General features: G+C 47.8%; 1 protein-coding gene across 2 annotated transcripts in view; it reads left to right on the top strand.

Annotated features, from left to right (window-relative positions):
• RNF144A (ring finger protein 144A) overlaps positions 1-17189 on the top strand; it is a 114691-nt gene that overhangs the window by 72012 nt on the left and 25490 nt on the right. For both annotated transcript variants that reach the window (XM_058551849.1, XM_058551850.1), the window contains exons 2-4: positions 2147-2292; positions 16274-16378; positions 16528-16588. In XM_058551849.1, coding sequence (XP_058407832.1) covers positions 2158-2292; positions 16274-16378; positions 16528-16588 — 301 coding nt within the window. In that variant the 5' untranslated portion in view covers positions 2147-2157. The remainder of the gene's footprint in view (positions 1-2146; positions 2293-16273; positions 16379-16527; positions 16589-17189) is intronic.

Raw genomic sequence — 17189 nt, 5'->3', positions numbered from 1 at the left:
GTGGTTTGTCCTAACTAAATATTTGCTCAGTGATATCCAGTGAGCTATGACTGACAAAACTTGAAAAAGAGGTATAAATTTAAAAAAATTATCGTGGCACCTCCTTGACCCTAGGAGTCTCTTGCACAAATGACGTAACGCCCAACCACTAATAGTAGAGCGTGGTGGCATCCTCAGGGTCTTCCTCACAGATGATAAACTGTGGCTAGATGAGACATTGCAGGGGGAGGGGAGAAGGGGGTTTCACTGAGCGTTTCCTGTTTGTGCCAAGTCCTTTCTGTGATCTCTCCTAATCCTCACAACGTCCTCATGAGATGGGGATTATCTGCCCCATCCTACAGATGAGCAAACTGAGGCTGACAGTGCTCAGGTCACTGTGCCCCATACTGGTTGTGGGCGTTCTGTTTGATCTCAAAGCACAGAGTCGTTTCTGCCCCTACCATGTCTCTTCACACTATGTCAACCAGTTGAAAGACATTAGGGTGTTTCTCTCTCCTGTTTTGATATCCGCCCCCTTTTCACCTGTGTGAGACATAACCTCCCCGCAAAACTCAAGCCTCCTCTCCACCACGAGGCTCTTGCATTCTGACGACTCTAGCCCAGGCTCAGTCTCCTCTTCACCAAGTGCCTCAAGCCCTGATTTTGCACAGAATCATATACTGCCTTGTGTTATCACTTAGCATTTTATCTGGCAGAGGATATTCCTGACTTGAATCTGAAGACCCCAAGGTGGGAACTGAGTCTCATACATCTTTGAATCTTTCCGAGACCCTAGAGCCATTTTGTGTGCGTCTGCCCATTGGTTGGTGTTTTGGTTTCCTTTCCTTCCTGTGTTGTATCTTTGTCCTTATGTATACAACCCTCTGCTGTGAGTGTGAGCTTGGACAAGACAGATCCTCTTTTCATGGCCTCACAAACTAGCAGGGAATGTAGGTATCTGTTGCGATCCAAGTCATTTTGTTCCTCAGGTCGGAGAGCAAGGTTAGATAGGAAGTTATTTACATCAGTTTGGACCCAGAGATTCGGATGGCAAGTAGTGACAGTTCAGGGGCAAGGGATTTTATCTGAAACTTTAACTAAATCTTACCTAGTGTTGAGTTTGGGAAGCCTGAGTTTGGGGAGCAGGAGGTAGTGGTATAATAAAACACGTGCTTAGCTGTTGCAGGTACACGGTAAGTGTCATAAGGCTTAAATCAAGTGCCAGGGGTTCAGGGTGAGAATTTATATCCCTGGGTACACGAATTTGTTCATTCAATCAATAGGCAATTTTGGAGAGGCCGCTATGGGTCAGATACTGAGCTATGAACTAGGGACACACACCTTCCCTGTCTTCCCCGAGCAGCAAGCAGTGGAAATCAGTGTAATAAACATGGCAGTTGACAAATACGTGTCATCAGGGAACACAGACCGTGGGTGGGTTAGGAAGTGGCCAAAGAGTGTTCTGGGAGGATGGGGAAGTGAAGATCGCTTCCATTAATGTGTGTCGAGTATGTGTATACACCAGGCCCTGTAGGTTGCACTTGACCTGCATAAGTGAACAAATCTGCCAAAGGCCCTTGCCTCCCTGAAGCCTATATTCTAGAAAATCCGCCAGGGCTTAAGGAGGCAGTGGTGCTTGGGCTGTTTCTGGAGGGTCAGGTAACACTTGGGTGGTGTGGGTAGAAGCCAGTGTGGAAAGGTGCATTCTCTTGGGAGGGTGCCGAGGATGGAAAGGGAAGGACTTCACTGACTGATTTCCTGGGGATGTTTCTACAACAGAAACTGGAGAACAGTTTGATCTGATCAATAACTATTTTAAGAAAAGCTTCTCTCCCATGGCTGCTAAGGTTCTGCCCTCCTGGGCTAGATGCTTGGTTGGTGGAGGTGTCTTACTCAGTGCCCATTGGAGGGATGGAGGGAAGGATGGGGCGAGGTGGGTCGTTTGCCATTTTGAGGGTAGACATGAACATTACCATCAGTATGGGAAAGGAATCACCCACAGATCCAAGTCAGGAGCCCAAACGAGTTCTCCGGAGCCCCAGGCCCATCAGCAGTCGCTTGGCCTCCTCCCGGGGCCCCGGTGGCAGCTGGGAGAAGGGACCCATGCCTTGGTTCTTGTGGAGGCCATGAGGGGGTCTGACAGCTTGTGCTTCTCTTCTCGTTTCAGACTGCTCTGCCATGACCACAGCGCGGTACCGGCCCACGTGGGACCTGGCGCTCGATCCGCTGGTGTCGTGCAAGCTCTGTCTCGGGGAGTACCCACTGGAACAGATGACCACCATCGCCCAGTGCCAGTGCATCTTCTGTACTCTGGTCGGTCTTGTCGGAGAAAACAGCTGTTTAAAGGAATTTCAGGATGAGCCTTGTTGCTTTTGATTTTAGAGACACTGAGCACACCTTTGGCTTCACTTGTGCTGGTGACAGTCTCCCTTTTGAGGCTTTCCCGCGGTGACTGCAGGAATTCTCCTCTCTCTGGTGGTCGGGCTGCCGAGTAGATTTCCATCACAGGTGCTCATGGTGTCAAAGCAAGCAGTTAATGAGAAGTTTAGAAGCTAGTAACGCAATTTGGAAAACTTGATCATGGCGTGTGTTCTCTTTTCTAGAACTTTAAATTTGATTTAACAATTACATGCCTGAGATTATGGCAGTGCTAACCCAGTGCGTGTACACAGCTGGAAGATTCAGCTGTTCCTGTCGGCTTTCACTGGTTTAGTGCAAAACTAGAATGTGTACATCTTGAAATCACATTTAAATTTCCCTAAGATGTAGCCAACATTATTTGGGGCCAAATGATCTGCTCTTAATGATTGTAGGCACTTGTGTTTCCATCAAGCCCATCTCAGACCCAACCTTTTACCCATCAGAAAGGGGAAATGAGGGTGTAGGGTTTATTTTCAGTTCGTCTCATTTAATTTTGCTTGATTTTTCTTCCCATTCAAGGAATACCAAAAAAAACAAGTCCAGAATAGAAAAAAAATCATTTTCTTCAAACTATGAAAAACCAAAAAAATGGCTTCTGAATTTAACTAGGTTATAAATGGACCGTATGGACAGCCTGCTATGTGTTTTTCAAATATCTAGATGAACATCTGTCAGTAGACAATCTCTCCTACTGTTTTGCAGATGTATTCTTCCTTCTTGCCCACATTTTACAGACCTTATTTCGTTTGTGTCTTATGGTCTCCATGGGATGAAGCCACATTCAATATTATCGTCTCCATTTAGTAGATAGGGAAACGGAGCTTTGCAAACATTGAAGTCTACATCTCTGACTTCTGGTTATGCAGAGTCTGTACCCCCCAGATACCTACTATACTGCAGGACCCATGATAGCTGATCAACGAAGGCTCACTGGATTCAACTGCAGCGAGTCTACCTCAGTGTAGACATCTAAGAAGTGTGCCTCGTTAAAGCCTCAGGAAAGTAACTTCAACCTGGAGGACTGGAAATTGCTTTTGACATTTTTCTGAGATGGGGAAGGATGGGAGGGAGAGAGCGGGGAGAGAGGTGCAGAGCCAGACGTCCAGCCAATTAACACAATGAATTGGACTCTTTTTCATTTTGAGAAGATGAGCTAGGATGGTGAAGCATGTCAGAATGGATTAAATAATTAGGTGTATGCAAAACTGCCTCCCTCTTGCCTGAAGAGAAGTCTTCCCTGTCTCATGGAGTTGAGTAGATGCCCCCTTGCCCATGTGCCTTTGGGTAAGGTTGCTGCCTGCCACAGTCCCCTCAGGCCCGGGGACAGCCTCATGAGAGCCTGGCTTGCTTTCTCCCCTTGGAGTTGTCCGTGCACCCGGCCCTTTCACCCAGGCTTGCATTTATTGTCGTTTTGGTTTTCCGTTTCTAGAGAATTGTAATAAAAATAAGTAAGTCTAATTCAGATCAAATGCTTGATTTAAGTCAGAGACTGTGAAAGGAGGAAAACAGCTCTGTTTTCTCAAAGAGGGGTTGTGAGGAGCACGAAGCAGCAGCACAACAGTTGTGATTTTTTTTTCACGACCATTTATTAAAAATTAAAGTGTAGAAAACAGTTCTGCATGTTTCTGCAGCGTGCTGAGGTGTGAGGCAGAGGAAGCACCTGTGTGTGGACACATGGGGGAGGGTGCCCTCACGCCTGATTGCTTCAGTCCCGTGTCTTCCCCTCTTGTGGGCCTCAGTCACCCCGGCCCTGGGCAGAGCCTGGGGAGGAGCCGCGGCCTCCGGCTGGAGGACTTGTAACTGTCCTTTCCCTGGGCGACGGACATGGGAGGTGGAAACAAGTGAAGAGAGAAAATCCTGTAAGGCTGGAGGGAGGCACTCTTAACAGAAGAATTACTAGACAATTACAGTTAAGTTCTGAGGTAAATGGATCTCAAGGCACAAAGGCTCCAGGGGGAAACATGGCATTGGGGGTCAGGCACCCCCGCGTTGGAATGCCGGCTCTCTTTCTGACCTTAGTGGGCCTCATTTACCCCTCTGTATAATGGAGCTAAAAATTGTTTACCCCAGGTCCAGTCAAGGACAAGGGTAGAGCACTGTCGTGTGGCAGGCGTTCTGCAGGCCTAGTTCCTTCTCCTTTTGCTCCTCAGTTTGGGCTGCGAACTGCAGGAATAACAAAGGGGTGTGGGCAGCTCTCCCCAGACGTGTGTTCTGAGGGACGTTGTTCCTCCTTTCACCTGAAACCTACTCATCTTTCCATGGGTTTGCTAAGTACTGCATGTGTGCCCTTCTCTGTGTACCTCCCCCTGGACATTGGAAATCCACAATGAGAGACAAACTTGATTTAACCTGCATTTCCCAAATTTATTTGAGCAGGAGAGATGTTTGCCTGCCAGTTACTAACACGGTGCTACCAGGACACATGTTCCCAGAGGGCTGTCCTTGCTTGCAGGGCGCCTGGTGCCTTTAGGGTGAGTTCAGAGGTCATGGAGAGCCTGTGCACCGGGGTCCGTGGGACGTGACCCGGAGAGCAGTGCCCTGGTGAAGGATCTCAGCGGTTCGAGGGACCTCTCAGCCCTGTGCCCGTCCTAGGAGCTACACCAGGCTTTGGGGGTGTGGAGATGGTGACACCTACCAGATAGCTCAGACGGTCCCATTCTGGCTGAGTGCGAAAATGAAACTGTAAAGGGCCAAATATAAACTTGAACGTTTGTGTGCAAAAAAAGTGAAATGTAAGAGTAACCAACAGCTTCTGTGTGCAAAAGTACTAGAAAGAGAGAAAGGGTGGTTGACACTTATGTCAGAGTAAGGCAGCTGTAATCCCACCATAAGAGCTAATCCCATTTTCATTTTGTCAGTCAATGATACAACCCGAGGTGTAGTGGCCTGGAAGGTGCTTCATGGACCAAAATCTAAAAGATGTGACAGGATTTAAGCTAAAATGGGACATACCCAGGCCACGTAATCTCCTGATACTTACAGCATTCAACAGCATTAGAATGTTCCTGTTGTTTTGTGGCTGACAAAGTTGTGTCCAGGTTCACGGCTACCAGAATTAGAGACGATATTCTTATTCCAAAGACTGGGGAGACGAGAGGCTTCGAAAAGAGAGGTGCTGTGGTTCCCACCTCAAGATAGCAGGTCCCCAGTGATCTGGAAAGTTGGAAATGCCTGCTTTTCTCTTTGTCCTAAGAAAAAAGAAAGTCTAATGAAAATTAATTTTTAACCATGGCAAGATTAAATAAGCCAAATAAAACACACACACACACACACTTTTTGCTTTGAGCTAGAATTATGTCTCTTCCAATACTGGTTATTTCTTAGTGATGAGGAGTTTTGCCATTAGAATCCAGATGAGAGGGTTTGATGAATAAACATGGGAAATTGTTACTTAAAAACATAACTTTTAGTAGACAGTATTTTTTCCCACAGAATATGTAGGTATAACTGTAATAAAGGCGATATTTAGTGGTTTAAAAAGGAAGTTGGGAATGTCGGGTTAATTGGACCGTGCGACTGAACACAGGCTCTGGAATTTAGGCCACGTCTTCCTTCTGCCTCCGCTTCCTGCTAACTGTCTGATTTCTCAGCAGACTGCTTCACTTCTCTGAGCTCTGCTTTTCTCAATTCTAAAATGTGATCAGCCTCATGAACAAGTTGACTGAGGTCCTGTATATAGAGCACCAGGCAGAATCTTGCCTGGCCATCGGTGATGGGAACATCGTTTCCTTGTCTTCCTATCCATTGCCAAGGCCATTTGCCTAGTGTGCTGTGGAAATGCTACTTAGACCCGGAACTTCTGAGTGTTTATCTTAGCCGCGTTTCCTCATCTAGAAATGAAGCTAGTGGAGGTGATGGGTCTTAACTGACAGACCTTCACATCCCCGTCCGCTTGGCAATTTGTATGTGGCATCTGGTGGATATTCATTCACTTCCATTTTCCAGCCTGTATTGAGCTCCTGCCTTGTGCGACGTGCTCTGGGTACGTAGGTAAGATGAAAGATTACAGTCCCTGCTCTCCTGATCCCACGATCGGGAGAGGTAGATCTGGGTTGCTGTCATTTGGGGCGGAAAGAGCTGTTTTTGTCATATAAACAAAGGTAAGAGAGATCGTGGAGAGGGGAACAAGGAATTTTACTTGGCAGGCTTCAAGGGATCATGTGAGCTAGTTCTCCAAGAAAGTGTGAGTGGATAGAGCCACCACGAGGGGCAAGCGAAGGAAGGGGTGTTGTGGTGTGATGGAGCCAGATTGGGAGGATGGCGCTAAGGTTTCCACTGGTTTCTAGTACATGCAAGCATAACAGTGACTAATTGGCAGGAACTGGAAGGGCATCACAGACGTGGAGCAGTGTTTAGATGGCGATGTGCAGAAAGAGAAGAGCAGTGTGCTTTGTATCCTGTAAAGTGGCCACTCTGAGCCCACCTTGGGTCATCGACCTCCTGCATCAGCCCGTTGCCACACGGGGAGAGGAGAGCTTGGGATCCAGAGAGTGCATACACTTTCCAGTGAAACCAGCTTTTCTGCATGGCATTGTTTGCATTAATAGCCGTGGTTTGGACGTTATAGAGGGAGCCCTCAACTGTAAATCTGGAGTCTCGGCTGGTGCTGGGATTGGCTCTCCTATTAACGCTTGGGGAACCCTGGGCAAGTCCTTGAACCTCCTGTCTTCTCTTGTTTCCCCATCCATGAAAAGAAAGCTGGACTCTTTGGTCTTAGAGCTCTAAGATTGCGTGGACTTTGTCACTTGTCAGTCCCACTGCCATTGCCTTAGTGTACACACATGTTCATGTGGCGTGTGCTGGAAAACTGTCCTCTAGATAGCTTAAGCAAAGAAAAGAATCTCTTTGCTTGGCTCTGGCTTTCAGCCTCATCCTCACAGTCTTTATGGTGAGCCCTGGAAGTTTGCAGTGCCAGGGTCTCCTCCTTGTGGTAGCAAAATGGGGGTCACTGCCGACATCACTTCCTCACCCCACACTGTCCACAGGTCAAGAGAGAGGAGGTCTCTTCGGGTAACTTGTGGATGAAGAAGATACTTGTTTTCCCAAGAAACACCCTTTGGCTTCACTGGTTATGTGACATCACTGATCCTGTTGCAGGGCCAGTGAGATGGGGTACAGCCATTGGCTTAGGCCAGCCAGAACCCACTGGAGGTGGGATGGGGCCAGTCGCTGCAGACCACAGAGCCAGGGACTGAGGTGCCAAAGGGCTCAGGATGTTACCTGGAAGGGAGCAAAACCTCATCTCCATTCCTAAGAGAATACATCTCCTTATAGTACGGGCCTCACCAGTGAAAATGCCATGCACGTCGTAATAGGGTCCCTGCCTTTTTATCCAGCCTCCCAGCTCTGTTTACTGCACTCTCCCACTTCCTCAACTTCCTACACTCAAACCATTCCAAACTGCTCAGAGCTTCCAGCTCCTCTTATATCTGGTGCCTAAACGTATAATACCCTTTGTCCTACTGTGTTCTCGTTATGATCCCTTATCCATACTTCCACAGGAGGAGCTTTCTAAGAGAAGGGAGTTTATTTGGTTCATTTTCCTCTAAACTTTGGCACATAGTGGGTGGTGTTCAAAAAATATGTTTGTTGCTTGAATGTTACGAACTTAATGTGGTAAGGGTAAGCTGTTATTCTCATTGCTCTTATTTTCACTGTTACAACTACCACTGCTCTGATTCTGCCTTTCTTTCATCCAAGAGATGCGTCTCAGGAACCATAGGGTCGTCAGACTCAGAGAAACCTCTCTGTCTTACCACAGGGTATCAGCCTGCCCTATGGGAGTGACTCCTGGGAAGTTGTTTTCAGTGTCCTTAACTCACGGTCCTTTTGTTGAAATGAAAGTCAACAGGAAAGCCTAAAAATATGTAAAATGGTTGAAACCAGGCCTGCTCTCAGTGTGGAGTGTGGGGATCATGAGCTCCGCTGATTGTCTCTGTCCTGCACGCTGGCTCTTGGGGACTTCTGAGGGCTGTGGGCCTCTGTGGGGTACAGACCCCGGCCCCTGCTCTGTGGGCCTCGTCCTAGTCTTGTTCTCTAGATGGGGAAAAGGAAGACTTGCAGGGTGGGGTGACGCGAGGTCTAGGGCTGAGAATGGACCAAAGAGCTGAGGCTTCCAGCTGCCAAGATGGCAGCACGCAGAGACGTAGCTCTGCAAGTCTCTGTGTTCCCCGGGGGCAGAGCTGCTTCCTGCTCTGTGTTGTCTTAAGGCATCACGGAGGCGCCTCAGATTCTGTACCCACACTGCTCACAGGCACTACCAGAGTGGTTTTCATTTTCATCTTTGGCTTTTGGGGTTCCCCTAAAACATGACCTTGTGATAAAGAGGATGGCAGTAACATTTGTTGATTGCTGGTGGTACATCACTTGCCTTCCTACATTATCTCACTTCTCATAAAACTGTGAAATGGACAAAATTCTACATCTCATAAAAAGGACACCACAGCTCAGAAAGACGAAGTGACCTGCTCTGGAATGTTCACTAGGTGTGTTTGACTCCAGTGCACTTGCTCCTTCCATTAACATCCGATGGCTGTCTATTAACTGTTGACAAGAAAATGCTGACTGTTAGTATTGGCTTTGCTGAGAAACTTAGCAAAGGCTCAAGGGCTGCTCCGGAGGCATTTGCATGCCGCCCCAGGTCAAAAGCAGAGGGCTTCCCTCTTACATCCCCAGATCCTGGCACCTTCCTACCTAGGAAGGAGACTTGGGAGCCGCTTTCTCCCTAGTTTTGTGCACTTGACTCTCCATCCCAAAGCTGACCTCCGTGTTCTCTTCCAGGAGGCCCATCTAGGTCCTCTGGCAGCTAGGGTCCTGGAACCTGCCCCATTACTGGCAGGATACCCAAATGGGAATAATTATTGGTCTCCCCAGCTCCTTCGTATTCATGAGGTAAACAAACAAACAAATCTCTTGGTTTCTCCATTTGATGGAATAATCTCCAGTTGTCTGGAAAATTGAGACGGCTTAGCCTAATGAGGCTAAATTAACAGAGTTTCCCTCTATTAGAATTTAACCCTTAGGTCTGACCACTTCTGAGCAATTGCACACGTACTCACATTGTCACACACTCATCAGACACTTCTCTGCAGACACTCATGCATCCCTTCTCTGGGATGCCTTCCTAAATGCACCCCACAGATCCCACTCAGCCGCACACAGAAGCACACTAATTCTGCCTCCAGTGACAGTCCAGCCCAGCGTTTCTCTGTTGCGTCTATATTTCTGGCCTCCTAGACTTTTGGTACAGAGTAAATAACTATTTGATGAGTGAATGAAATGGATGACCCCTTGGTGTTTCTGACTCTAATGTTACGTGTGTTAACACCCTTCTACCACAACCACCCCTGTCTCGCATTCCACTGGGAGGTCTTTGTGGTGAAGGCGTGGTTTGGTTAAATATTCGTTTTTGCTCATCCATGACTTTGGGTTTCATATTCAACAGATAGAACGTGTCGTTGACACACACTGCTTCTCTTGCAGCTTGTTTAGAAGTGTGAGGCTGAGGAGAGCATGCTCCCTGAGGAGCATCAGGAGAAGGGAGTCAGATGGTCCCCTGGTCTCTGTGAAAGAGCAGAAAGCACAGCTTCTACTTTGTTTTCTTCCTCTTGCGACCAGAGAGGAGCAATAGAAAGGCCCAACTGAGTCCCCAGAGAGCCCCCCGGTCATCAGAGCTGGACCCTGAGTCATCTTCACACGTTCCTAACCATCACCTCCCAGTCACCTCCCAGCCTCACCCTGTGCCCAACTTCCCAAGTTCAGTCGTCATCAAATACCGTCAGTCAGGCACTGTGGCCGCAGCCCAGTTGTCAGAACAGGGCCATTTGAGAACAAAAGGCAGTGTGCCTGCATTCTGTCAGTGGGACGCGTGACTGCACGTGTAAGACTCCCTGGGTACATCCACTTTCTGATGGTTGATTTTTCAGATCCTGGCGTAGCTGCAGGCCAGGCCACAGGTTGTGCCTAGTTCCCCACCCATGAGCTGCCGTCACCACCACTTCCCCAAAGCCAGGGCGAGACTGCCCAGACTGGGAATCGTTGGCCTGAACTGTCTCACTGGTCTGCCTACCCTGGCCAGGTTCATCCTCACACTGCTGAGACTGGGTTCTTATGAAGCAGCCTTTGGGTGATGCAAATCCACTCCAGAGACACTGGGATGACTCTCACTGTGCCCCCAAATGAACCCCACTGCTCAGCAGGGCCCTGGTGACTCCCCTGTCTCATCTCTCCCTACGTGCTTCCTACAATCCTCCTAGCACCGGAGTCTCTGTTTCTTGACATACTGATTGTCATCAAGCCAGCACCTGGTCTCCTGATGTTTCTTTACCTTGGGTGGACCCAGCACTGGAATGGATAATTTCTTCTTGTATAATGACATTCAGTAAGCAGCATCCTTATCCAGTGCTCATCTTACTTAACCCCCAGCTGGCTTATCTGTCTCTTTGTTGGTTGTTGTGAAGCGAGGGCCCTCCCAGGTCTTCCTGGCCTCAGTCACAGCTCCCAGCACGCACTCTCACCAAAAGCAGGTACTGAGTGCTTACGGGCTGGATTGACCTAAAATTGCAAATAAGTGACAAACTAACAGCTGACGACTTTCGATTTGGTGTTCTTGGAAGAGAGTGTTTAACGCGATATCTCAATCCACATCTTTACTGAGCATCTATTATCACAAGCCCCTGTGTGAGGATGGTTGAGGGCTACAGAGGGAAATAAAAGTCATCACCTCTGTCCTGTCCATGCGTGGAGATCAGCTGTGCGCTAATACTTGAAGTGGCGGTTGCGATACAAGGCTGCGGTGCTGGGACCCCATGGAAAGCGTGTGGTGTCTGCCCAAGCAGGTGACGGTGGCCACCTCAGTTTTGACTAGTGGGCTGGAAGGGTCTTTGATGGTGGAACTTCCACATGATAGAATAAGGCTGGAGCGTGAGGGAGAGGGTCGAGAGTCACGGGAACTAGTACTGTTGATGCCCTATTTTGCGTGGGTCCAATTTAATCCTTCCAACAATGTTAGTATCTGCAAGGTAGGTCATTATCCTTATTCTGTAGCTGAGGGAACTGAGTCTTAGAGACCTTAAGAGAAAGGCCCGAGGTAACACGGGGCCGAGCGATGTTAACTCGAGCACAGCTGACTGTGGAGCCCACCTATTTCCTCTAGACCACACTTGACCTTCAGCAAAGCCGTGGCAGTCAGAGAGCACGGGCATGTTTGTTTAGGAGACCGGAGATCTGATGGTTTGGCAAGAGCAGAGAGCAGAGAGTACGTGTAGATGAGAGCATTTTTTTTGGTAGAAAGTCTGGATTTTCTTTTTATTCCAGGTATTTTACAAAAGCAACCTCTGTATTTTGGGCTTGCTTGCTTTGAGTCAAGTCACATTCCTTCAGCCTTGAGGAAAGAGGATCACTGCCAGAATATACACTGTGGATCCTGCTGGGCGGTTTGCTTCAGGTTTCCAGGCCACTCGGCAGAGTCTCTGGGGGATTTGCAGAAGGCATCCTCATAATGCTGTGCTGGGGTTGTGGCTCCAGCCTCCTTGATGACAGCTCCACCAAGAGTGGCTCGGCCTTCCCGCCTGTGGAGAGGACCAGGGTTGCCAGTTCAGCCGCTCTGCGGCAGGGGTGTGTGGTCAGCACGTCTTCTCCCTCAGGTCTCCAGTTCCTCTGCCGAGACGCAGAGGATGTCTCTTGCCGGGTGTCTGGTTATTCTGTATGTTCCGCTCATCTACCCAGCTGTGGCCATCTGTCTATCTGTCTGTGTGGCATTGATTCTTCCCTTGCTATTTACCGGCACTCAGTTAGGCACAGGGTCTAGAAAGATAAATAATAGACAGTTCTTGCTTTCAAAGACCCTGCCGTCTAGTAAAGGAGAAATAACAACAGATCACTGATTACTGATGGCTGTAGAAACACTGAGCAATACGCTTGTGAGTATGTCAGTGCTATCCCGGAGCACTGCTGTCTCTGGGGCGCCTGAGCTGTCAAGTGATCAGTTTTGTCTGCCGGCCTTATCTCATCCCACGTTATGGGGAAACAGAGGCTCAGAGAGGTGAAGTTCCTTGCTCAAGTCACGCAGCTGATAAGTGGGTGAGCTGGGATTCAAACCCCAGCGCGTGACTGCAGGGTCCTTGCACTTGAAACACTATTCACGGGGTGCCCCCGTGGTTGTTTGGATCTGCCTCCACGTGCTATTCATAAACGGGGATCCCTGATAATGCTCCTCAGGCACCTTTGAGCACAGTTTCTGGGAGTTTTCTCCTACCGTTGGGATCATCAGTAGCCACAGGCCTTCAAGTGAGAAAACAAAATTCAGATTTGCTGAGGTTTTAGGAAAGGCAGATATGGCTCTGTGACCCACTTCTCCTTGGCAGGAAATGTCTGACACAACGGAGGTATCCTAGCAAGTCAGCATTGCCGCCTCCTCATCTTTGGACCAGGGTTTCGGAGAGTTGGAAGACAAAATGGAAAATGAAATGCTTGGAACATTCTGTGGCTCTTGACACCTCCCTCCGTCCTTCTGCCTTTTGTGCAGCTGTTGCCCTTTTTCCTGGGTTGTCGTTGTCCCTCGGGCCAGCTTTTCATCTGTGGGAAGCCTTCCTGACCACCCAAGGGGGGACCCCTGCAGCGGTCTGTCCTTCCCACTGGAGCACTGAGCACAGCATATCTTAACGATCTGCAGAAATGGTCTGTGCATCTTTTTCCACAGCGGCCCTGAGGGCCCTGTTGCCTTGGACGATCTTTGCATCCAAGTGTCATGAACGTGTAATTCTTTGTTCTAAGAGAAAGCTTATGAGGGAACAGAAAATACTTAATAAATGATTGCTCATGAGGAGTTCTTCATTGAGGAGGAAAAGACAAGAAATTAAGAAAACAAAAACAAAAACCCACCATTTTGGAGTCAGGCACAGGTGGGTTTGAGTCGTGGCTCCTCTGCTTACAGAATATGACTTTGGACCCATCCTCAACTTCCCTGAGCCTTTGTTTTCTCATCTATAAAATGGGAGTGATGCCTCCTCTTGTGATTCTTGCATATTGTTTGTGGGCTAACATACGTAAAGTGATTAACGTACAGCCTTTGAAGACATTTGATTACTGATAGCTATCATTAATACAATAGTAGGAAAAAACATCAGTGTCTGCTTTTGTACTGCATATTCATTTTTACAGAAGTTTCTCTGTTAGCCCTTTTTTTTTTTTGTGCTCATTTCAAGACATCTTTTTGCTATTAGATTGAAAAACATAGCTCGTGAGTCATGACCCACTTTATATCTGGAAGAAGACTGGGCTTGTTTTCGATGGATGCGTGGTCAGACACTTGGATCCTCATCTCTCTTTACATAGTAAACAAACTGATCCTCCCAGAACATAGTCATTTTGCAGATTGCGCAGATGCGTTCTCACGGCATAGAGTGTTCGCTCTTGGGTAGCTTTCAGCCAGACGTGACGCACTACTTGTTGTCAATGGCAAGTTCTCGAACAACGATGTTTAGAGCCGTAGATGTCCCCCGGGTATGTTTTTCACACCAGCTTTAATTGTTGTATTTTGCTTCTTGGAATAAACCCTGTCTCATTATGTACTGTTCTGCACAATATTGTGAGAGTTTTCAGCATTTTATCAGTTTATGGCATTCCAGAGTCCTCCAGAGACCCACTTTAGACAAACTTAATTACAGAAAATAAAATAATGATCTTGTTGCTAAAGTTTTGCTTTTTTTACGCTGTGGCTGTAAAAAGTGTATCACATGGATAGACAAACACGGATAAAAGCAGTCACTGTTTATTAGCTGGTGTTGTGTCCTGGGAACTGTGCTGGGCACTTTTATATAGTTTCCTTCTTCCTGTCACAAAAGCCCAGTGAGACAGTTTTATGGCCATGGGATCTGTGGCCCATCAAGTCACCGGTCCATGGCTTCTACCTAGAAGGTCTGGCTGCAAAGCCTCCTCATGTTGCACCTAGCCATAAGCAGGACATTCCAGTGGCCTCCCAAGTGGAAAAAGACCATTGTTGCAAGGGCTGCGCACCGCTCAGCCACAGCGCTATCTTTCCAGACAGGTCAGCTGGTGCTGCCGGAGCTGGGGTGCAGGCCTGACGGAGGCTCCGTGTGACTCCCCCTCCTCCTCATCTTCTGCCCTCCCTTGTTCTGGGGAGGCCTGCGTGTTGGTTTTGATGAGTTTACCTCAGAAACTTCTGCCATCTCATGCCTCAAGTGGAGCTCCAAGACTGGGCTTTCCCATGCTCGGTACCCTGAGAACTCGCTCATAGTCATTGGGTTGGTGAAATGCGGATGATCTGTGAGTAGTCTAAGTTCAGGGCCTCTGCAAGCACCAGGAGTCAGGCAGGACAAAGGAATGCAGCCTGCCACGCAGGGGCCTCGCCTCACAGGCGCCGTCATTGCAATTGACACGTGATGTCTCAGCATTCAGTTTAGCGCTCTTGAGAAAAGCTGTGGGAAATGGCTCTTTTTGAGGATTACCTTGATTTGCACTTTTTAAAGAGATTGCTATCTAGTGTCTTTAATGGATGAAATATTCTGGTTTGCTAGAATGGGGAGAATTACCCATTTAGATCAAATTATATTTATATACTGAGCATGCACTGTATTCCATGGAGTATTCTAGACTCTTTCTCTTGCATAAAATTCTTACAACTCTGCTATGAGATGGGTTAAATCACCCCAAACTGCAGATTGGGAAAATGAGGCTGGTAGAGACTAACAGACTTGTTCTAGGCATAGAACTAGTAGGACTTGCAGCTGGATCTCACTTTAGGCGCATGCATTGACAAGAACCATGGATTCTGAGAATGACATGGAGTATATGTTTTGGGCAGAGGTAGAGGCTCAGGAAACAGAGCTTATGGGCTTTTCTTGAGGAATTGCTATTATATTTAATAGTGTTATTATAATAGCATAATAGTGTCAGTATTGTGAACCCCAAATATTGTACTGGGGCTGTGACTAAAGGTTGGTTTGGGGACGCTGGTGAGATGGTTCCCATTGTTTTCCCTTCACTTAATGGCCCCAGTTTCATGTGCTCTTTGAGTTCCTAGGTAAGTCTTCAGAGTTTTCATCTCTAGTCACATTTGGTAATGAGCTGACCTGGGGAAGGCCATGTGTTTCCTTCTAATTGTTTATAATGTGCCTTTCAGGGAAGCACTGGCTTTCTGAGACTAGTAGACTATAGAGCAAGGGTATGTTGCTCCTGTGAAAGCCTCGTCACCTTTGACAGGAACTCGGCTCCGTGGCCTCCCTTGATCTTTTGGACTTTTGTCAGATGTTCAGCAGTCTTCCCAGTGGGTGAGGCTGTAGAAGGAACTGCTGGGTGGGTGAGGCGAGGTGTTGGTGAGGGAGGATGGGCAGCTGTGCGTGGGTTCTCAGCGGGGAGTGCAGGGGCCTTTTAGCGTCGAGTGAGGCTGGGTTTGAATCCGGCTCTGCCTTGCTTCTTTGGTGACTCAGATGTCACATCTGAAAGGTAGAACAGTCGTATCTTTCTTGTAAGAATGTTCTAAGGAGTATATGCAACAATGGAATTTAAAGGGTTGAGTACAGTGCCTGGTGTCTACTGTCTTTGAGAAATACGACTTCCTGACCTCCCTCACTTCTAGACGTACTGGCTTTGTGTTTGCTGAGGTTGTACACAGGGATCCAACCCACAGCCTTCATTCTGTGACCCGGCATGCACTCCCTGGCACAGAAGGGGCACCCCAAAAGAATTTGTTGAGTAAAGAAAACCTCTCATTTGGTGGTTGCTGTGGGCTACACCGTGAAGATACAAAACCGTAATGGATTGATGTGCTTGACTCGTCATTTTTTATGCATCACTGCCCCTTCAGCCTGAAGGAAGTAAAGATGTTTACAGATACTTCTCTGTTTTTTTTCAGTGCCTGAAACAGTATGTGGAGCTCTTGATCAAAGAAGGGTTAGAAACTGCAATCAGCTGCCCTGATGCTGCCTGCCCCAAACAGGGCCGCCTGCAGGAGAACGAGGCACGTACAACTGAACGAATCTGGTTTTTTAACGTGTACGAGGATGCCCTGCTTAGCTTGTCAGGGCACCGTGGATTCTGTTTAGGCTGACTTTGCATTGTATTCTAGCCCTCAGTCTGTTATACTTATGTGTATTTTTTTCCCCTTAGATTGAGTGCATGGTTGCGGCTGAAATTATGCAAAGATATAAAAAGCTACAATTTGAAAGAGGTAGGTGCCTTGTTATATTAGCCGGTTACGTTCCTATGACAGAACCCGGGTAATTCTCGGGGAGCGCTTTTGGTAGAAAGGACTGTATGTCATTTGGCTACAATAGAAGTGAAAAAGTCGATGTCAATTAGACTTCTGAAATTCAACTGTCATTTTGAATTCTCTGAAGGGCTCGCAGTTGGAAGCCTTTGTTGGGGATCTCTGTGGTAGCAGGAAGGATTCATGAAGCACAACTTGTTTGTGGGGGTCTGGGCTTGTAGGGGTGGTGTAAAGAGATGTGACCCTCATGGGGCATAATTCTTCAGCCAGGTTAAGGCCTAACGGTTTGAGGACTAAACTCTTAGACCTGTGTGGAATTTAAAAGATACAAAGGCGTGGAAGGAATTCCTGAGCTAAGCATAGAATTGATGGTGATGATCCCTGTCCTGACAGCAGAGTGTAGCTTGTCCGTTTGCACTCACTGTCCACCCTCTGCAGGCCTAGACTAGTCAGTGCCCGGTGAATAATTAAATCCCTTATCTCACTAAGTGTCACAACAGCCGTGCAAGGTTGTCATTGTCCATTAACCCGAGACGCCCGGAGGCGAACTGACTTGCCCTGA

This window comes from Diceros bicornis, chromosome 12 (assembly GCF_020826845.1).
Source record: "Diceros bicornis minor isolate mBicDic1 chromosome 12, mDicBic1.mat.cur, whole genome shotgun sequence".
In the NCBI taxonomy this organism is placed as follows: domain Eukaryota; kingdom Metazoa; phylum Chordata; class Mammalia; order Perissodactyla; family Rhinocerotidae; genus Diceros; species Diceros bicornis.
The sequence above is the reverse complement of the archived record's forward strand: the minus strand, read 5'-3'. Positions and strand labels throughout refer to the sequence as shown.